Source organism: Herpailurus yagouaroundi, unplaced genomic scaffold (assembly GCF_014898765.1).
Source record: "Herpailurus yagouaroundi ecotype Mexico unplaced genomic scaffold, PumYag 160, whole genome shotgun sequence".
Taxonomy (NCBI): domain Eukaryota; kingdom Metazoa; phylum Chordata; class Mammalia; order Carnivora; family Felidae; genus Herpailurus; species Herpailurus yagouaroundi.
The window spans coordinates 21,156,076-21,178,187 of NW_024412401.1; the positions used below are offsets into that span (position 1 = coordinate 21,156,076).

General features: G+C 44.7%; 2 protein-coding genes across 5 annotated transcripts in view; both read left to right on the forward strand.

Annotated features, from left to right (window-relative positions):
- The first annotated feature begins 2,077 nt into the window (after nt 1-2,077).
- On the forward strand, nt 2,078-9,152 carry LOC121034416 (olfactory receptor 13C7-like). 3 transcript variants are annotated; one of them, XM_040481218.1, is made up of 2 exons: nt 2,078-2,098; nt 3,587-4,686. In XM_040481218.1, exons 1-2 carry the CDS (start codon nt 2,078-2,080, stop codon nt 4,511-4,513), a joined length of 948 nt encoding a protein of 315 aa, XP_040337152.1. In that variant the 3' UTR covers nt 4,514-4,686. The 3 variants fall into 3 exon arrangements, with proteins under 3 accessions (XP_040337152.1, XP_040337153.1, XP_040337151.1); XM_040481217.1 differs by lacking the exon at nt 2,078-2,098 and adding an exon at nt 9,135-9,152 and having other exon boundaries at nt 3,569-4,501; XM_040481219.1 differs by lacking the exon at nt 2,078-2,098 and having other exon boundaries at nt 3,563-4,686.
- Nucleotides 9,153-17,742: 8,590 nt separating this feature from the next.
- The window catches only part of RECK (reversion inducing cysteine rich protein with kazal motifs), an 87,183-nt gene continuing 82,813 nt past the window's right edge, over nt 17,743-22,112 (forward strand). The window contains exon 1 of one of the 2 annotated variants that reach the window (XM_040481671.1): nt 17,743-17,919. In XM_040481671.1, the coding sequence (XP_040337605.1) occupies nt 17,820-17,919 (100 nt within the window). In that variant the 5' untranslated portion in view covers nt 17,743-17,819. The remainder of the gene's footprint in view (nt 17,920-22,112) is intronic. The other variant, XM_040481670.1, reaches the window with a different exon arrangement.

Here is a 22,112-nt window from a genome sequence, read left to right on the forward strand (position 1 = left end):
GAGACCGCGGTTACTCTGTACATTTCTGCTTCCAGGCAGGGCACACTCAACGATTGTTGGCTGAGTAAAGGAATGTACCCATTCTCTGGACCCATCCCTGTTGTTGGCCACATTCTGTCAGTGACTTTCAAGAGGTTTTAGAGCACATGCACAAATGAAAGAAAGCTGAAAGGACAGTGATTTAAATGGATGCTTGGTGAGGACTGAGGAAGAACACAGCAGGTTGCTTAATCCTATGAGTTGAAAATTTAGAGGGAAAGTATAAGTCTTCCAGTCAGGCTCCTAAAAACCACTGCCAAAGCACAGACTTAGGGTGATGGTGCTTGGCCACCGCACAGCAGAAGAGACTTGGGGATCTGAATGAGTCCTGGAATCACTGCCCAGCAGGCGGTTGGACCCTATTAATGGAATTATGATGTTCAGGGGAAAGAAGGGAGGAGGGGTGGGAGGGAAAAAGGAAGCAGGCAGCAAACTTCCTTCCGTGCCTTCAGCATAATTGGATCTTGGGGATGTTATCCCAGAAGAATACAAAGTTTCTAGACTGAGTACAACTCACTTTCCAAACTTTAAATGACTTCAGGGACTAAAATGGTCCCAAAGAACAGCCTGTAATTTAAATTATCTTCTAAAGGCGATGGCCAGTCCTTTGGAAATTGTGCCCTGAGCGCAGGAGGCAGGTGGAGGGGGAAGGACTGACTGGACATTTCACCTGCCTTGTCACACGTTCTGAACTCACCCTGGCACTTCAGACCCAGTGTTGCTATTTCTGACATGTAGCCTTTTCCCAACCCTTAGGAAACAAAGGGATCATTTGTGTTCACCATGTTTCTGATCCAGGTAAGTGCAGGTTTTGATCACACCAAAATTTTCATTAGCAAACTTCATTTCTGCCCTCAGACTTGATTGTAACGGAATAGAGGCTCAAGAGGGAGAGAAGCCCCTTCGTTGGTATGGTGTTATTCCCATGGAGTCAAATAGACCCCACAAGTTGCAAAATTTTGTAAGAGAGATCATCTGTTCTCACCCCACTTTGTGCGGAGGGAATAGGGCTTGCCCAGGACCTCACAGCTCATAGTCTTGTGTCCACATTCAGGTGTCCCTTCTTGATTAAAACCAGGGTGGGGGAGGACTCTTCTTCTTCTGTAGTTAATGATTCAAAGGACAGTAATAATCACGAGCCATGTTTCTGGATCTGGTGATGATGGCATGAAGGGAATATTTTCTTCACACAATCCAGGTTCTTGGGAGAGGACTGGTCAACTCAGGCTGGGACTGATTTACTGCCCCAGCACATATGTCACAAGTAGTAGTGTGTCCTGGGCATCCGAGCCATCCCCACGCTGGGAGCCATTCTCAGTACTGAGTGGCCTTGTAGTCAATTCCTGGATGGTACCTTTGCTTCAAAGAGATATATCACTGTTTTTAAGATGCTGGCAGAAAAAGGGAGATTGTTGTTGATCTTCATGCTAAAGCCGAGGGATTTGTAGATATTTGGAGGGCTGGCATATGGAAGAGGGATTAAGGTTGCAAAGGAGCAGATTTCAGCTCAGTATCCAAGGAGAAACTTCAAAGGGAACGATCCTCATCAGGAAGCACAGAGTCCCACATCACTCAGGCCATCAAGCACAGGCTGGAGGGCCAGGAAGAAGGTGGTAGGGCTATCTGCACTGGAAAGGGAGCACATTGCTAAATAGATCCTAGAGCCCATCGTCAGTAGCCTTGGCGTGATTATTGTGGTTGCTGCTGCTGTAATTACTTGTTTGCATGACTATTTGCATATCTACTTCCCCCGCTAGATGTTGAGCTCTTTCTTTGAGGTCATGGGCTCTGCCTTTCATTGCTGTGTTCCCACCACCTAGGATTATGCCTGCCCCCAAAGCAGGTGCTCAGTAAATGTGTCAGCCTGAACTGAATTTTGATGGCACTTAATTCGGTCACAGCTACAATGTTAAGAACCACTGGAGGAGTGTCTCTGCACTCCCCAGGTAGATGTGCCCCTGCATAATCAAGGAAGGGCCTCGATTGCTGAGAGAACTTGGCAAGATGGGTGCCTGGGAAGTTCATGAATATTTTAGATATGGAGCACATAAAACTGAATGCCCAACACCCTCAGTGTTGCCTACAAGTGGGGTGTTTTTTTTAATTGGTTCAGAATAAATCCCAGCTTGGGGAGCTCTCAGAAGTCTGAGGAGAGAGTCAAGCTTTCCAGAAAGAAGAGCTGACAGAGTGGGATGTGGGGCTTTGTGAACAGTCTCGGGGAGAAGCCAGTGCCTCTGGTGCAGGCAGCTGGAGAATGAAGAAAAGAAGGGATATACAGTCTGAACTCTCCGTCAGTGTGGCCACTGCGTGCAAGGGGCCCATTTGCTGCCCCAAATGTACAAAAGGATCGACAAGATGTTAAGACCGTGGCACTGTGGTCTGAGCTAATCCTCTCAAAAGGTGACAGCAGGGCAGAGGAGCTGGTGGCTCTCATTTGCCCCAGGAAGAGGGATGCTCGATTTCCTGGGTTTTTTCCTGTTGGTTTTAATTTATGTTGTCTTGTCTCCTGCATGCCTTCTTCTTCTTCTTCTTTTTTTTTTTTAATGTGTGCCAGATGTTGTATTTGCAAAATTCTTTGTGGGAGTGATTCAGAAGACTGGGGTGACGTTACTTCCCTTCAGCCTGCATTTATATTTGCTTCTGATATTTGGAAGCACCAAAAATCTGGGACAACCTCGATCCAATTTCAGGGAAGATCCAACTTTTTGGGAAGATTTGAAGCTGAGCTAGAGCACCTGTAAACAAATGCTTCCCTCTGATTCTTTTACTCCTGTGGTCCTGCCCTTTGGGATCCCCTACCAATGGGAGGAGGTTTCGGTAGAGGCCCTTCACGGTGAGCCGTGGACTTCAAAACCTGGTCCCCTCCTTCAGGAGGCTGGAAGTAGTGCTTCTTAGCCTCTCAGTAGCCACCTCCAGATGCTGCACATGCCTCGGCTGAAACATAGCCTCAAATGCTGGACTTCTCTGAATCCCTGTTCTTTCCCAGAATCATGACCCTGTGGCTCTTTGTTGTTTTACAACCTCGCTCATGCTTAACACAGTGTTTTATATAGTTGTCTAGGTTTTTTTTTTTTTTAAGTTTATTTACTTATTTTGAGAGAGAGCACGTGTGTGTGAGCTGGAGAGGGGCAGAGGGAGAATCCCAAGCAGGCTCGGCACTGTCAGTGCAGAGCCTGATGAAGGGCTTGATCCCATGAATTAAATTTGAGATCACGACCTGAGCCAAAATCAAGAGTTGGATGCTTAACTGACTGAGTCACCAGGTGCCCCTAGCTTTTTTTTTTTTTTAATTGTCATATGCAGGAGAGTTAGTCCAAATTATCTCTTCATTCTTACTAGAAGCAGAAGTTAAATACTCTCCTCTACTACGTTTTTCCTAGAATTCTACGAAGATGACCAAATTGTCAGAGCTATTTTCCAGTTGATCAGCAGGGTTGGGATTTTTGCCCTGCTGCCCAGATGCTTTTGGAGTCAGAGAGAGCTGAAATTGACTTCAGAGAGTTCCTGCAGGTGACAGAGGAGATGTACGATGGACAGGTTCAATCAGACCTCCCCTGTGGTGGGGTTCATTCTCCTGGGACTCTCAGCCCATCCAAGGCTGGAGAAAACATTCTTTGTGCTCATTCTACTGATGTACCTGGTGATCCTGCTGGGCAATGGGGTCCTCATCCTGGTGACCATCCTTGACTCCCACCTGCACACGCCCATGTACTTCTTCCTGGGGAACCTCTCCTTCCTGGACATCTGCTACACAACCTCCTCTGTCCCTCTCATTCTCGACAGCTTCCTGACCCCCAGGAAAACCATCTCTTTCTCAGCCTGTTTTGGGCAGATGTTTCTCTCCTTTGCCATGGGAGCTACAGAGTGTGTGCTTCTGGGCATGATGGCATTTGATCGCTATGTGGCCATCTGTAACCCCCTGAGATACTCTATGGTCATGAACAAGGCTATATACATACCCATGGCTGCTGGCTCCTGGGCAGCTGGTATCACCAACTCTGTAGTTCAGACATCCCAGGCTATGAGGCTGCCCTTCTGTGGGGACAATGTCATCAATCACTTCACCTGTGAGATCCTGGCTGTCCTGAAGTTGGCCTGTGCTGACATTTCTATGAATGTGATCAGCATGGTTGTGGCTAATGTGATTTTCCTGGGGGTCCCAGTTCTGTTCATTTTTGTCTCCTATGTATTCATCATTGCTACCATCCTGAGGATCCCCTCAGCTGAGGGGAAGAAAAAGGCCTTCTCCACCTGCTCTGCCCACCTCACAGTTGTGGTCGTCTTCTATGGAACCATCCTCTTCATGTATGGGAAGCCCAAATCCAAGGACCCCCTGGGGGAAGATAAGCAGGACCTTTCAGATAAGCTCACCTCCCTTTTCTATGGGGTGGTGACCCCCATGCTCAACCCCATCATCTACAGCCTAAGGAACAAGGATGTGAAGGCTGCCGTGAAGAACCTGGTACATCAATAATACCTGATTGAGTGACTATCAAAGAATTCCAGACTGCCAGAATGCAAGACCTCCAAACTCCTCATTGTGTTCATGGGAAAATGGTAACCCAAAGTAGAGAAGGGAGTTTTGTAAGGTCCATGTTGTAGACCATGTGACTAAGGCTAAAAAGTAAACTGGTTCTCTATCTACTCACCCACCCACCCATTGTTCCATTGACTAATGGAAGCTTCTATCTATGAACATGGAAGGAAAGCACCTTCACAGTTCTAGAAATGTTGGCTAGTTTTTGGCTTTGTGCACAACCACAGTGACATACCAGAGCTGTTTTATGCTAGTGAAATCTTAGATTCTCTGGTGCTGGTGCATATCTGTGAGGCCTCATTGGTGTGTGCAAAATTAAGAGATAGACACAGAATCTGGTTTTAGTAGAACTGGGCTCTTGGAATATGCTGTGAGGCCCTGTGTAGAATTGTTCATCACTGTACATGTTTTGATATTATCCTAGAGGCCTGTGTTCAGTAAGAATAACATGAAAAATAAACTTTGTACCATTGGCTGATAGCACCCTTGGCAAGAATTCACCATAAGTCTTGGCCCCAGTAAAAAAGGGCTCTTACCTTCAGTATGGAACACTCTGAGGAAGCACAGAGAGATGTCTGCACTCCGCTACCCATACCCCAGGTCTAATCACACACTGGTACAGTCCTGCATGGCTGGGAGTCACAGCCATGTGACTGGGAGTCACTATATGACTCACAGCATCAGACACCATGGGGGTGCCCAGACAATAAGGAGGTCCAAAAAATGTTTTGGGGAAAGCAAAGGGTTATAATAATCCTCAGTTGCATGGCTATCATCAGCCATTAGTAAGAGTTGCTCTACATTGGTTATGGCACAGGTATGACGGGCTGTGGAGCTACAGGTTTGGACTCTTTGGGTTGCAGCCCTAACAGCATGGTGGTTGGAGGTCATTTTAGGTGGGAGATCTTCAACTGCACAGAAGACAGAATTCTACTCACCCTGGTTTAAGACTAATGTGGATTTATCCAAAAGTAGGGCCAACCTCAGGCAAAGTTAATCAGGCTCTAGCTCCTTTGCTCTGAGATTCTCTTGACTCTTCACTTTTCCATGTGTCAGCTTTATTCTCAGGCTGACTCTTCTCATGGTCACAAGATGGCTGCTGTAGTCCTGGACCTGCATTTTCCACATTCGTTTATGGGATAGAAACCACTGGTGCCTACAACCCGAGAACGAGTGTCCTGAAGTTTGCTCTGACCCAACCAATGGATGCAAACTGCAAACCAATCACAGTGGCAGGTGAGATAAGATTATGCAGATTAACTTAGACCAGCAGCCCCTGCTCTGAAACAGAAGGTGGGGTCAGTCTAACCTAAGTCTATGGCTGCTACACAAAGGAAAATCTGGAGTTGTTAAGAAAGTGGTAGAGGGGCAATGGACCCTGGAAGAGCAGCTGACAAATGTCCACCGTTTTCTGGGCCCTACGTGAGGCTTATTCTGGGAAACCCCTAGGAGGGTAGAATGCCTCTTATTGAATGTTGAAGCAGAATATTCCCAGCCTGGCCAAGTGGAGGCTCAATGTCAGACTAAATCTGATTAAAGAAAATGAATACAAGAATATTCCTGTACATCTGAGTTTTTGTCCTAGATTCACATCTGTCCCTGATATGTTTGTGTCATGTCTCAACTCTGCACCTGAGAAGTCCTCCTGATGGTCTGCCCTTTGAGGTGAATCTTACTCCTCCTTGGCTTTGTAATCTTATAATTTTTCTTTTAGTTTTCCTTTGCCCCATTTTCTCACCTGTTTGGCCTTGGGTGTAGTTTGGGGCTATCTCAGTCCTTTGTGGGATGATGCCAGGCATATATTGAAAGACCAACAAGCAAACAAAACAACAAATAGGCAAGCAAACAAGTAAACAAACAAAGCCCAGATGAACTAATGACAAAACATGACAGTGGGAGGGACACTGGTCTGGCTGTTGGAGAAGCAGCCCCTCCCAGCTCTTTTCTCTGGGCCTTGCAGTCTCTCTCCCCAGCCGTGCATTAATTTGGGACTGGATGGCCTTGAGGTCCTTCCAAAGCTGACCTTCCAAGGTAGTGATTTTAACCCCAGGCTACAAGCATGAGACTAGGGATGGTGAAATGCCACTCTGTGAAAGTCACCTTCCAGTATCATGGCCCCTAGGGCATACTTGCCCTCTGCTGCTTCCTCAACCCCCAGTCCCCTGTGTTTACTATATGTGGCACACGACACATACAGGAGATGGTGATTATCAGTATTTCCACGTGTGTACTTAGATTTCCCTGAACATAAGCCCCTGTGATCAGATCTCAGGTCCTTTGTCATGGACACTCCCAAAGGTACGTCTGTGCTATTTGCAATTGCACTTGAAAGTGTCTGCTCTTTCCCAGATTCTGGGTGGTGGCAGAGGTTCCTTTCATGGAGTATTGCCTATAAAATACCAACACTGCCTGCAGAGATTAGGACTTCTGGTGGGCTTTCTCACAGGAGAGAGGAAAGAGAACAGCCGTCTCTACTGAACTTCTCTTTGGGGTTGGGGACAGTGAGAGGGGATACCGTGGAACCTCTCTCCTTGGAAATCTGTAAAATGAGGATCCTACTCTCATTGAATGGACCACAGTCCTACCCTCCTCACCACCAGAGGTGAACAGAGATGCCAGCAAGTAGAGGAAAGTGGTTGCACCCCAGGAGAGGATGGGCAAGGGGACGCAGGGAGAGTCCGGGGTCCTGTGTTGGTGTCTCTGTTGATCTCTCATTCTCCATGCTGTCCGCCTCTGCATTTTCCTTGGTTTCGTGATCTCTACTTCATCTGACTCACTGCATTAACAATGTGGTTAGAGCAAGTCTTACTAACAGTTAATAAGAGGGATGGAATTGAGCATTATTATAACCCTTTGTTCCCCCACCCCATTTAAAACATTTTCCTTATAGTCTGGGAACACAATGTTCTGGCTCAGTCAGCCCCAACTCTATAAAAACTTCTGCTCATGAATTCTAGGTGATTTCCCTAAGCAACTCAAATACATTCTTAGGGGGAAAAATGGGAAAAAATTTACTGGAGCCTACGCAAGTGAGTATTTGTTCGTATAACTAAAAGAGCAAAACTAAACAGATGGAGATGAAAGTTCACCGAAGAGTCAGTGGCTCACAGCTGGTACTGGCTGTAGACTCAGGAACCATTAAGATTCCCAAGGGACCCTCTGAGGCCCAGGGCTGGTTCTGTTTGCTCCCAATTAAGGCTGATGCTTTGTTCCCCTGGGGCTTAACTCCAGGAACCTGAGTATTGTGGAAAGTCCATTAGTATCCCAAATTGAATCATTACAACAGCTGCTGCTAGCACTCCCAAAGAAAATGAGAGAGCAGTTGAAAGAGCAACCGGGTCGGAAGGATGGAGAGGTGGGCATGGAGGCTGCTCAGGTCAGCACACCCTGGGGCTGAGCCATCCTGCCAGGCCCCTCCAGAGGTGCTGTGAGCCCAGGCCAGGGAGCCTGAGACCTGCCTTCCAATTCTGCTTCCATTCGCCACTGGTGAGTTTCTTTCCCTCTCTGGGCCTCAGTTTCTTTGCCTGTTAAATGCGAGCGTATCCTCCCATCCCTCTCACTAGACAATGTATGAGAAAACACCTAGGGAGAGCCCAGAGGGCTCACAACCTGTCACTCATGGATTAGGGGTCCCCTCTGGGTTCCCCCCTCCACAGTTCATGGGCTATGGCTCCCAATTCCCAAGGCCACTTCGGGCACTGTTTGAAGGAGGCTTGGGTGGCTGATGTGTGGCCCTGGCTACCTGTGCCTGCTGCAAACCTGCCATCTGGTGGACATTCCTGCAAGCCTCGGGGATCAGTGCTTCTGGAATCTTAACGTGCTCAAGAGTCACCTAGGGCTGTTGTGAAGATGCAGATTTGGATTCAGTGAGTCTGAGGTGGGACCCGAGACTCTACATCTCTGAAACGTTCCTGGGTGCCTATGCTGCTGCTCTGCAGGCCACACTTTGAGTAGCGGCCCTCGAAGACTTGGGACCGGGACCAAGGGAGTGAAGGAAGAGGCCGGGAAGCAGCTCCCTCGTAGAGGTCTCCTGACATGCACCAAGTCCTTTGGCCTCAGCCACCGACTCTGGTCTCTCCAGTGCCAAGGGCAGCAGTTGCCCTGTGACCTCACTTCTCTTACGGATCTGAGAATTGGTGATATATCAGTTTGTTCAGCTTTTTACTTGTCAACAGAGTGTTGACAGCCAAGCTTCTTACACGTGAGACCAGAAACTAGCCATTCCCCATTTCAAATAGCTCCAAAGTGCAGTCAAGTGCAAACAGATCTACAACGTGGTCAAGGGCAGAACAAGAGGCATAAATACAGCAGAGGAAGAAATACATACCAACTTTTGCAGAAGACACAGTTATTATATTTCTAAAAATTAACCAGAAAGCTATTAGCAGTAATATGAGTTCAGAAAAGGTAAGGAGATAGAAATAGCTTCTCAAAAATCAATTGTATTCCTACATACCATCAATATACAAAAGGGAAAAAAAACAAGAATAATGTGCTATTTGCAATAGTAACAAATATCAAATGATTGGAAACAAACATAATTCCAAACATGACAGAGTTAAGAAAAAAAAATTGAGTGTTTGGGAGCACAGAGGAAGGCAAGGTGATTGACCAGGAATAACTCTAGGGAGAAGCAAGAGAGAAGAAATACATTAAAAATGACCTTAATTTTGAGGGTGGAAGCTCTCAAATTGTATCAACAGGAGACTCTCTTTAATATGTATACCCTGGGCTCTACCTCCAAATATTTCCATTTCTCTACATGTGGGTAAGGCCAATCGGAAAGCTGGGCTCAGAAATGTAGTTATTTAGTGTTTTTAAGTCCCTCAAAGACTCCACTGAGCTACATAAATTGTTAGCGAAGAACAATTGAACAATACAAAGATGTTTTGAAGGAAACAATGTTAGATTCTTCCTACCAGATTTGAACTTCTTACAAAGTAACAATTACTGAACTATATACCATTGTGCTTTTTTAAAGTTTATTTACTTATTTATTATTTATTTATTTTGAGAGAGTGTGTGTGCATGTGTACCAGTGCGCACATGCGAGATTGAGTGGGGGAAGTAGCAAGAGAGGGAGAGAGAGAATCTCAAGCAGGCTTCACGCTCAGCATGGAGCCCCACACGGGGCTCCATCCCACTACCCTGGGATCATGACCTGAGCTGGTATCAAGAGTTGGACACCTAACCGGTTGAGCTTCCCAGGCACCCCAATACCATTGCTTTTTAAAGGTTTATAAAACCAGTGGTGTCTGAGACACCAGAAAGTTCCAACTATAAGAACTAAATACTGGGAATGCAAGCTGGTGCAGCCACTCTGGAAAACAGGATGGAGGTTCCTCAAAAAACTAAAAATAGAACTACCCTAGACCCAGCAGTTGCACTACTAGGCATTTATCCAAGGGATACAGGTGTGCTGTTTCGAAGGGACAAATGCACCCCCCTGTTTATAGCAGCACTATCAACAATAGCCAAAGTATGGAAAGAGCCCAAATGTCCATCGATGGATGAATGGATAAAGAAGAAGTGGTATATACATACACAGTGAGTATTACTCGGCAATCAAAAAGAATGACGTCTTGCCATTGGCAACTATGTGGATGGAACTGGAGGGTATTATGCTAAGCAAAATTCGTCAGAGACAGACAAAAATCATATGACTTCACTCATATGAGAACTTTAAGAGACAAAATAGATGAACATAAAGGAAGGGAAATAAAAATAATATAAAAACAGGGAGGGGGACAAAACAGAAGAGACTCTTAAATATGGAAAACAAACTGAGGGTTACTGGAGGGGTTTGGGAGGAGGGATGGGCTAGATGGGTAAGGGGCATTAAGGAATCTACTCCTGAAATCATTGTTGCACTATACGCTAATTTCGACGTAAATTTTAAAAAATAAAATTAAAAAAAAGAAATACATATATTTCAGATCAAAATTCACAGCGTGAAGAAAAAAAAAATCACTCTTTAGTAGTGGGCAGCAACAACATTCAACTGGATGAAGGTTTGCCTACGATCCACACATCACACCATTTGTTGGATTCTGATGCATTCGAATTAAACATCAAATACCATTGTGATTACAAAAATCTAAAAAAGAACAGAATAGCATATTTATTCCAGCTGTGGAAAGGACTGTGATTCATTATTTTGGAAGAGAGAAGGTATCAGAATGAAAATAGACAAGTTCAAACATGCATCGTGCAAAACTCCTGAATAATATAGACTGATCAAGCAAGTATCAAACTACAACCAAATGGAAGTTTGTCAGACTCTACAAGTATTTCTTTAAAATATATATATTCCAAATAACTTTTAGTAGGTAGTAAGACAGTGGACACATGCAAACTTGAGATGTTTTGATTTTTTTTACACACTGGGCCCCCCTATCATGTTAGCATGGGTGCCATTGAGTTGACTTCCTTTTGTATAGACAGAATATGTCTTTTCCTGTCTTCTCTGTGTGTTTATTGTATCTTCTTTAAATGTGTCCTTGATTAGAAAAAGTGTAGTTCTGCACTGATCTTTTCTTTAATCTGGGTTGATGCACATCCGCCCGTGTATATATAATTGTACCAGAGAGTACACATAAGAACTGTTCTCAATTAAGTGCCGGGCAAGGCTCAGAATCATCTGCTCCTTGCGTGTTCTCATCATGGTGTCCTAGCTGAACGCACAATAACAAATGAACACGCAACTTGTTACACAGTAATAACATCACATCATAAATAGTTTGGGGATGAACCATAAATTTGAGGCGCTATTTTTCTGACCACATTTCTTTTCATTTTTAATATAATTTATTGTCAAGTTAACTAACATACAGTGTATACACTGCACTCTTGGCTTGAAGGAATAGATTCCCATGATTCATCGCTTACATACAACACCCAGTGCTCATCCCAACAAGTGCCCTCCTCAATGCCCATCACCCATTTTCCCTTCTTTCCCGTAACCCCCGCCCCATCAACCCTCAGTTTGTTCTCTGTATTTAAGAGTCTCTTAGGGTTTGCCTCCCTCTCTGTTTGAAACTATTTTTTACCCTTCCCTTCCCCCATGTCTGACCACATTTCTGATAAGGAATTGAACAGATATCCAACCTTATTGGTGAACCACTATTTTTTTCTGAATTTTAATGTCAAACTAGCATTTTTAAAATTAATAAACTTTGTCTTTTAGAGCAGTTTCAGGTTCACAGCAAAACTGAACAGAAAGTACAGAGTTCCCATATCCCCCATCGCCCCCCCCCCATTAGCAACCTCTCCCACCAGAGCGATTATCTTTGTTACAACCGATGAACCTACATGGACAATCATCACCCAGAGTTATAATTTACATTAGGATTCATTCTTGGTGTTGTACAGTCTGTGGGGTTGGACAAATATATAATGGCATGTGTTCAGCCCTATAGTTTTGTACAAAATAGCTTCACTGCCCTGAAAATCCTCTGTACTCTGCCTCTTCATCTCTCCCTCCCCTCTAATCCCCAGAAATCCCTAATCTTTTGTTTTTTAATGTTTATCTTTGATAGAAAGAGAGAGTGGGGGAGGGGCAGAGAGAAAGGGAGACAGTGGTTCCGAAACAAGCTCTGTGGTGACAGCAGAGAGCCCAATGTGGGGCGAGATCATGTGAGGTCATGACCATAGCCAAAGTCGAAGGCTTCACAGACTGAGCCACCCAGGCACCTGAATCTTTTTACCATCTCCATAATTTTGCCTTTTCCAGAATATTATATAGTTGGAACCATGCAGTATATAACTTTTTCAGATTGGCTTATTTCACTTAATAATATGCTTTTAAATTTCCTCCATGTCTTTTCATAGCTTGATAGCTCATTTCTTTGTACTGCTGAATAGTATTCCACAGTCTGGATGGACCACAGTTTATTTATCCATTCTTCTACTGAAGGGCATCTTGGTTGCTTCCACATTTTTGACAACTATGAATAAAGTGGCTCTAAACAGCCATGTGCAGATTTAAGTGTGCACATAAATTTTCATGAATCAATAGTGAAACAAAAAAATTTTCAAGGAACCAACCTAATGTAAATACAGAGTACTTTGAGATTGCAAAGCGAGCTATTTCAAAAACCATGATCCTTTGCAAACTACTCATCTGCATGAATGAGAATTTTCTCCACAGCAAACAACCAAAACAAAACATAAATTGGAGGCTGAAACTGGTACGAAGGCACTTATCGTCTATAATTCCAGATTTCAGGTTTTTTTGTGTTCATCATAATCTCATTATCTTTGAATTTTCATACATTATCTTTGAACCAAGCAATTGTTACAAATTTAAACTGATAAAAGAAATGTAACAATAAAACAGCACTTTTTTTTTTCTATTTTACATAGCAGGACTCTAAGATTTTGTTGGAAAAAAGATTCCAGTGCTGAAAAATAAAAATAATATTTCTTAACTTTGGAAATTACTGAAATAGGCTAGAAAATAAAAATAATATTTCTAAGTTTAGAAATTACTGAAATAAACAGACAAGGAAAGTGGGGATAGGGGACAATTTCATGCTCACAGTCTCCTATCTTTAGAGGATGTATCGGAGCCTGGCATGTATTTTATGAGCCACAGATTGAGGGTCACAATGCTGAATTTTATAGTGTTGGTGTTGGATGCCCTGGGGTAGGGCTTCTCTTCCTCCTGTGACATCTCAAGATAGGGACCAATGGAGATGTCAGATACACAGGTTCTCCTTTAAGGCACAGGCATCTCCTTTGATCTCTAAAGCCATATGCCCAGTTACTAAATTAGCAGTGAACATGACAACAGAAAACGTTTTCTCTGACTGGAAAGTTGCTTGTAAGCAACAACTTCTAAAAGGGCTGATGGACAGGTAGCTGTCTCTCCAAGTCCCCTTTCTGCTAAGTGACTAAAACTTAATCTTAGTCAATTCGGTGGGATCTCGGCTCAGGCAAGGCTTCTCAACACCCTTCCTAGTTTTCAGAAGCATATATAGAGCCGAACCCACCAGCTGGGACTGGGAAAGAAGGCAGGACATCTGGTCCTCAGTTGTCATCATCAGTTTCTGCTGACACCTGCACTCCCATCTGGCATCCAATTATATAGATCACTCAAAACAACAGCCACAGCCTTTCAGCTCTGATCTTGAGGCCTCTTCAGGCTCTCGGTGTGCTCTCCACTCCTGCTTGCTCCTCTCAGAGGGCACAGAAAACATTCAGCCACTCTTCTGTGGCACTCTAACTGGAGAGCAGGGAACAAGACGTACTTGCCTCCGTTTCCCGTCCACATTCCCATCATGCAGCGTGCAGGGGAATTCAGTGAAGTGTGCCATTTCCCTGAGCTCCATGGGAAGTGAGGAGTGAGGCTCGGATCCTCTCTTATCCCATATTCTCAAGCCTTTCTGGGGCTTTAGGTCCCACCCCAGTGCATCCCTCCCCACCCCCTCAGAGTGACTTGTTGGGGGCTGACAGGGGTGGGGGGAGTCAGGACTGTGTCTATCAGAATATTCTTCCAAGTCTGTGTTCATATAAATATTTTATGCCCTCAGCCTTTGGGGCCAGGTTCTAACATCTCAAAAGCTTTTACTCCAATGACCACTGTCTCTGCCTGGAATTTCAAAGGTCTATTTTTAAAACCAAAAAGTTAGGAATTGTCCTGTCTACTTTTCTACTCTAATAATCATCTCTGATGAGGTGACTGCCTTACCTGCATGTTTTAGTTCTAGAGAAGGCATTACTAGAAATAAAAATATGTTAATATTTTTAAAATTGGTGCACTGTATACGTATAAAGCCAGATATCATCAAGTCTTAAAGAATTCAAAACAGACCTCTTCCTTATCAAGATAGATCAGTTCATGATTGTAAAATGTATTTAGGTTAAACAAACCCAGAAAAATTATTTTCATTAAGGAGTAACTTCAGAAATTTACTGGGCATAAATTCCTAAAAACAAAGTATGGGATCCTAGCTAATTAAAACCAACAGAACCTGCCCTGTTCTTTGTTTTTTGTCTGTTTTTTTAAACCTGTTGTGTTCTTAATTAAAAAGTTTCTTTCCTCCAGATACCAGAGAAAAATTTGGATCTAAAATTTGAAAGAAGAGCATCAGAAATGCTTAATATGTAAGTAAATATAAAAGACATTGTTTCTTATTTTAAAATCTCATTTTATATAACCGGCTATTTAAAGCAAAACAGGGGTGTCTGGATGGCTCAGTCGGTTGAGTGTCTGACTCTTGATTTCGGCTCAGGTCCTGATCTCGAGGTTTGGTTCGTGGGTTCAAGCCCTGCATTGGGCTTCATGCTGACAGTGTAGAGCCTGTTTGGAATTCTCTCTCTCTCCTTCTCTCTGCCACTTCCCTGATTGTTCTCTCTCTCTCTCTCTCTCTCTCTCTCAAAATAAATAAATAAATAAAACTTTTTAAAAAGGCAAAATAATAACAGCGTGTGGAAGCAAAATGTATGACAACTTTAGCACAAAAGATAAGGGGAAAATGGACTCATATTGCTGTCATGTTCATACATTTTACGTGAAGTGATAATTATTATTTGCAGATAGACTGTAATAAGGGCGTCTGGGCAGCCCAGTCATTTAAGTGTTTGACTTCGGCTTAGGTCATGATCTCGTGGTTCGTGAGTTCAAGCCCCGCATCCAGCTCTGTGCTGACAGCTCAGAGCCTGGAACCTGCTTATGATTCTGTGTCTCCCTCTCTCTCTGCCTCTCCCACGCTTGTGCTCTGTATAGGATATAGTGGCCAGTCAGCTATCTTTTGGTGTGGGAGGACCTCAGCTTTGCTGCCATATCTCATAGGAACTACCTGGAAATAAAGTCATTTCTGATTCTATAGCTAAGAGATCTCCAAGTATTCAAGCCTTCTTTTTGTGCATAGACTCCAGGTATCACCTCTGTGAGTCAACAGAGGTGCGCCCAACCACTCCTATCCTTGGGAGACTTAGGATCTTTGAACGGCAACTGACCAGTCCTTTATCCTTTTCCCCCTTCTTCAGCCTCTCCTTCAGAGCCAATGATTTCTGATAGGACGAGTAGATGGTCTTTCCTTTAGGAAGTGCTATGGGTTGAACTGTGTGTCCCTGCCTCCCCTCAAATTTGTATGTTGAAGTCCTAACCCCTAGTACCTCAAAATGTGATCTTATTTAGAAACAGGGATTATTGCAGATGTTATTAGTTAAGATGAGGTCATACTGGAGTGGGGTGGGCCCCTAAATCAACATGACTGCTTTCCTTATAAAAAGGATAAATTTGGACACACACACAAGGAAAATTCCATGTGAAGATGAAGGCAGAGATGAAGGTGATGCTTCTGTTAGCCCAGGAGTGCCAAAGACTGCCAGTAACACAGCAGAAGCTAGGAGAGAAGCATGAGTCAGATTCTCCCTCACAGCTCCCAAAAGGAACCAACTCTGCCAACACTTTGATCTCAGACTTCTAGCCTCAAGAACTCTGAGACAATAAATTTCTGTTGCTTAAGCCACCCAGTTCATAGTACTCTGTTATGGCAGCCTAGGACTCTAATACAGGGACGCAGGGGTCTAATGACCCATCTGCATGGCTTATGACAGTCTACCTGTTGCATTATCTTGGGAGTGGTATCTATTACCTAAATGACTCCATTTTCCCATATGGAAACCTCCTTACAGGTCTTTCTATTACATTTTCTGAGGTGCACAGAACTACGGAGATCGATTGTCCCGTTTTGCCTGGGACTAAGGAGATTCCTGGGATATGAGACTTTCAGTTTTAAAATCAGGACAGTCCCAAGCCAAGCAAGATGTGTTGCTCACCTTATACAGAGCCCACTACCTGCTCAGGTCCTTCCAGGGCACAGCTGGGCCTAGAGCAACCGTCTTAGTTCCCTGGGCTGAGAGGGTTACCACAGGAACTGGGGAATTGTGTGCAGAGGAGGTAGGTGTTGTGACAGAGCCGTGAAAGCACCTCAAAGGTCTTGAACTAAAGGTAAGAGGTTCTGAAAGGATGGTGGCAGAAGTGCAGGGAAGGTGTGGAGATGAAGCTGGAAAAGGTGATTGGGTCCAATTGCTAAGACCCTCTGACACCATGTTAAATAACTGTACATCATTCTATCCTGTAAGAAAGACAGGGCCTCTCAGGGTTTGAAGCCAGGGAGTTGTCATCAGAACAAATGTCTTAGAAAGATCATCATGATTTCTTTATATTTTCCCTTTGTAAACTTAGAGTAGATATAAAGGGACTTAAAACACGTATAAATTAATTTCAATATATAGATTTTGTTTGGAACTTGAAAAACTGTAAAAGGAGATGATAAGACAACAGGGGAATCTAAATACTTACTGGATATTTGATAATATTAAGGAATTTTACATTCATACCTGTGGTTATGCTTTTTTTTAAAAAACAGGGGGGAAGGGAAAACAGAAGGTATTATTTCAGTAACAGAGACAGGGGAAAAGGTGAGGGAAAGAAAGAGAAAGAGAGGCACTTTGAAAACCAGTGGACCCTCTCAAACATTCCCCAAATTAGCTGTGGGGGTAAGGGGTGGAGTGGGGACCCACCTCCAAATTATATCTTAAACGAAATCTAAACTCAACCTGAGATTCAAGGCTCTCCGTATCTAGATACACAAGCATTCCAACCCTCACCTTTTCCTAATAGGAATTGGTACTTAAACTGTACATCAAAGACATATAGGGGCTACATGTGCTACATGAGCTTTGGTGGCGAATCTGTCCCTCGGTCCCCTGTTAGGGGACCATGTCTTGGTCAGTGCCCCTCAGATTTTAAGGGAGGTCGGGTTGACCCGGGTGCCTTCTTTGGATGTGAGGCAGAAAGGATATTAAGAAGCTCATTCAGGGTAAAGAGAAGTGAAAGGGAGAGGTCCCTTTGGTTCAGGCTTGGACTTGCAAGTCTTGGAAAGGTCCGTCTCCTTTCTGAGCCTCAGTGACCCCCAGCCGCTAAGTTCGGGTGGTGTTAGAGGCGTTGTAAGAGCCCTTCCAGCTCTGACATCGTCTGATTGGGGAACGCTGGCTGCGGGACTCCGCTACACAAGCCGTCACACAGCTGTGTCCTAACAAAGAGCCGGGGTCTCGGGAATGTTCCCGCCCCCAGCAGGTTTTGGAACCTCCCAGAGGCCGAGGGGCGGGGCCTGAGCGCGCCGCAGCCAATCACTAAAGGTCCAGGGCGCCGGGGCGGGGCCTCCGCGAGCAGCCGCGGCGGCCAGGCTGGGTCCGAGCATCCCGTGGCTCCGGACCCCCTGGCCCGGACATGGCGGTCGTCCCGGCCTCCCGGCGGGGCGCGCTGCTGCTTCTCCTGGCCGTGGCGGAGGTCGCGGAGGTGGCAGGGGGCCTGGCCCCGGGCAGTGCGGGTGAGTAACTGCTGGAGCAACGGTTCGGGGCGGTCCGGGGCGGCCGCCTCAGCTCTCCAAGATGGCGCGGAGCAGGGGGCGGGGGTGCGCGCGACCCCCAGACCTGGACCTAGTGCGGTGACCCAGGGTCCGGAGGTCCCAGCGGGCGGGAGGGGGCGTCGAGACGGGACGAGCGAGGAGCCCTCCTCACTCCCGCTCTGTCCGCCGCGGTCATCCGCTGCCCTGGGAACAGTGACCCGGGTTCGAGGCCTTGCTCTGTCACCCACAGGGCAGGGGCTCCCGTCTCGGCCCTCAACCCCACACCGGGCTCAGGTCTCTGTCAGAAGAGGGTGAAATGCCTTCGCCCGGAACGGTGGCGAGGGTTGGATGGGATTTCCGAGGTGCAGGCGCCTTACCGCCGCCCTGGCCAGTTGTAACTTGACCCTCGGTTCAGTAAGGCAGACCTCGGGCGGCGAGCGTTGATGGGGCCCACAGCCTGCCAGGTTCAAGTCTCTGAAGAGAATCGGCCCGAGCCTGCTAAATCCACTTCTGCTGCCACCCGCGGTGGGTGCACTGTGTGTCCAAGGCAGCGCTGGGCTCTGGCGGGAGACAGATTAAAAATCAGTAAACTCTGCTTTCAGGGTGGGGGGTGGGGGGCGGCTAGCAGGCTTAAGGAGAGCTGTGTTCTTGCTCTTGAGGAATTAAACCAAGAATGGATAAGAAGTTGTTCAGTGCTGGTAGGGTATCTCCCACGTGCCGGGCTTTAGGAGTTGATGCCAACTCCTGCCCTCTTCGAGCTCTCTGGCCAGGAGGTGGGGTGCCGCTGGAATTCAAGGCCAGAGTGTCCAGAGGAGATGGAAGGCTGTGGGTGCACAGAGGGAGAGAGATGACATCCATCGAGGGTAGGAGGAAAATTGAGGGATCCTCCAACTGCGCACACATTGAAAGATGGCTGGGATTTATACATGCAGAGTGGTGGGGATGTGCATTGCCTACAGGCAGAGACACGTAGAAAGAGCAAAATCAATCCCAACAAGGTTTTAAGGCAGTTTACAATGTTAAAAGTTTCTTTTTTGTTTTTGTTTTAAGAAAATAAAGTATTTAAAGGTGGGCGAGAATTGTGTCAGGAACTTGGGATTAGATAGTTAATTGTAATGGGGTTCCAAATTTAGCTGTCAGTTAGAAATCAAAGGAGAGGAAGAGAGAAAATAGGAATATGCTGTGTATTCTTGGCTAAGTCAGCTTACCTTTCTGGGCCCCATTTTTTCTCATTAAGTTGATCTAAAGCATTTCAAAGTTATGGCCCATAGAATACTAGTTGTCCATTCTCATCCCACAACCAGTTGATTCTGTGGGAAATATTAGAGTGGAGTAATTAAGAATATCTAAACAAGTTACTTAGCCTTAATCTTTCTGTGTGTTAATATCCACAGTTACTATATACGGTACCTTTTGGATTTTATTGTGAGAATTAATTGAAGTAATACATGTATAGAATTTAGAATAGCGTATAGTAAGCACTGAAATGTTACCTATTACATATGTTTGGGAAACACTGCACATTGTACCCTTCTCTTATAAATTCACAAAACATGTTAGAGTCACGATAAAGGGTCCAAAGATGCTATAGTAAAGAAACTTGTTTGCTGGGGGAATGGGAAAAAGACTGCTAATAGGTATGAAGTTTCTTTTAACAAAAATGAAAATGTTCTGAAATTAAGTAGTAGTGATGGTTGCACAACTCCATGAATATACTAAAAACAACTGAATTGTACACTTTACTTTAAGTTTGCTTATTTATTTAAATTTTTTAGATGTTTATTTATTTTTGACAGAGATAGAGAGACAGAGCATGAGTGGGGGAAGGAAGGGCAGGGAGAGAGGGAGACACAGCATCTGAAGCAGGCTCTAGACTCTGAGCTGTCAGCACACAGCCCGACCCGGGGCGCGAACTCACAGACCACGAGATCATGACCTGAGCTGAAGTCGGACGCTCAACCGACTGAGCCACCCAGGCGCCCCTAGTTTGTTTATTTATTTTGAGAAAGACAGAGACAGAGTAAGCCAAGAGTGGCAGAGAGAGAGAGGGAGAGAGAGAATCCAAAGCAGGCTCCGAGCTGCCAGCTGTGGAACCTGATGTGGGGCTCGAACCCATGAACCATGAGATTATGACCTGAGTGGAAACCAAGAGACTTAACCGATTGAGCTGCTCAGGTGCCCTGAATTGTGCGCTTTAAAAGGGTGAGTTTAGGGAGAGCCTGGCTGGCTCAGCTAGTAGAGCATGTGACTCTCCATCTCCAGTTGTAAGTTCAAGACCCAGGTTGGGTGTAGAGATTACTTAAAAGGATATCTTTAAAAAATAAATAAAAGTCAAAAGGTGAATTTAGTGGTCATGATTGTTAATGTATAAACTAAGGCATATTAAAATTTTTAAGAGTTTATTTGAGCAAAAATTGATTTGAATCCAGTAGCACTGAATGGGAAGTGACAGGAGCTGGAAGAAAGATTTTCATAGAGAAGATGTGGAAGCAAAGCAAGGAAATTATTTGATTGGCTATAGGTTAAGAAGTTGCCTTATCCAGAAAGCCCAGGTGGCTGTTTGTGATTGGTTGACCTTAGGTTTCGATTTCTTAATCTTGAGGTATTATAAACTTAGGTTTTGGCCTGTATAAATAGGCTACTGAGGCATTAAAACCACCTCAGTCTAATGGCCTTCTTGTTTAATTAATGTAACCTGATTTGTATCTCAACAATTATACAAAAAAAAGAGATTCGTTTGCTTATAGAGCTCTTTTTTTGTTCATGACACCTAAAGGATGCTTTAGAAAATGCTGGGCTAGGAGTGCCTGGGTGACTCAGTCGGTTGGGCGGCCGACTTCGGCTCAGGTCATGATCTCGCAGTCGGTGAGTTCGAGCCCCGCGTCGGGCTCTGTGCTGACAGCTCAGAGCCTGGAGCCTGTTTTGGATTCTGTGTCTCCCTCTCTCTGACCCTCCCCCATTCATGCTCTGTCTCTCTCTGTCTCAAAAATAAATAAATGTTAAAAAAAAAAAATTAAAAAAAAAAAAGAAGAAAAAAAAAGAAAATGCTGGGCTAGGGGCGCCTGGGTGGCGCAGTCGGTTAAGTGTCCGACTTCAGCCAGGTCACGATCTCGCGGTCCGTGAGTTCGAGCCCCGCGTCGGGCTCTGGGCTGATGGCTCAGAGCCTGGAGCCTGTTTCCGATTCTGTGTCTCCCTCTCTCTCTGCCCCTCCCCCGTTCATGCTCTGTCTCTCCCTGTCCCAAAAAAAAAAAAACTTTAAAAAAAAAAATTAAAAAAAAAAAAAAAAAGAAAATGCTGGGCTAGATAATTTCTAAAGACCCTTCCAGCTCTAAAAGTCCATGACAGCATAGAGTTTGCATTGTTTGATTAAAAAAAAAAAAAAATTCAACTTTGAGCTAAAAGTGAGATTTGTCCCTTGTACTAAATTCTAGGAAGCATGTATTGCCTGGTCCTTACATAAAAGATATTGAATAATACGATGGACAAAAGCTTCCACTGTGGATTTCAATCCTAAATAAAAATTGAGAACAAAATATTAAATTGTATTTCACTGAAGGCCTGCCTGGCTTTTATTCCTGATCAGTCTTCTTTTTTCTCTCCAAGACTGGGTACTCGTGTATCCTCTGGTATAAGGCTTTACAAGTATTATTTGTTCTTAGAGATATTTATTGCTATTCCTGGGGGTGGAGGTGAAGGAATGATATTACTTACTCAGTGATTATTCTGTCTTGTGAAGTTTGGCCACACCTCTACATTGGAGTAGTGCCACTCTTCCTATCCCAGTGTACTTTCCAATCTCAGCCCCACACGCTGCCCCCCTACCCCTGCCCATTTCTAATGCTCTCTTTGAAAGATGGGATGGGACCCTATGCTCAGATCTCAGGCTCTGTGTGTCATGGCACCTAATAGTAGCTCTGTTTCTATTTAAGATGTTTTGTAATGGTATGAAAGAAGGAAAGATGTAACATTAAGGGCTAAATTTCAGTAAATTGACATTTAAGGAATTATGTAATAGCCTAGAATCCTGAAAAAGAATGTAATGAATTTTAAGTTAGAAAAAAGCAAACACTATCTAGAGGAAAGTAATAAAAAACAGATTCTCTTCACAAAGTCATATCTTGGCCCACATTGTGGAAAGAGCTAGGATTGGTGATAGACCAGATATAACAGTTTAT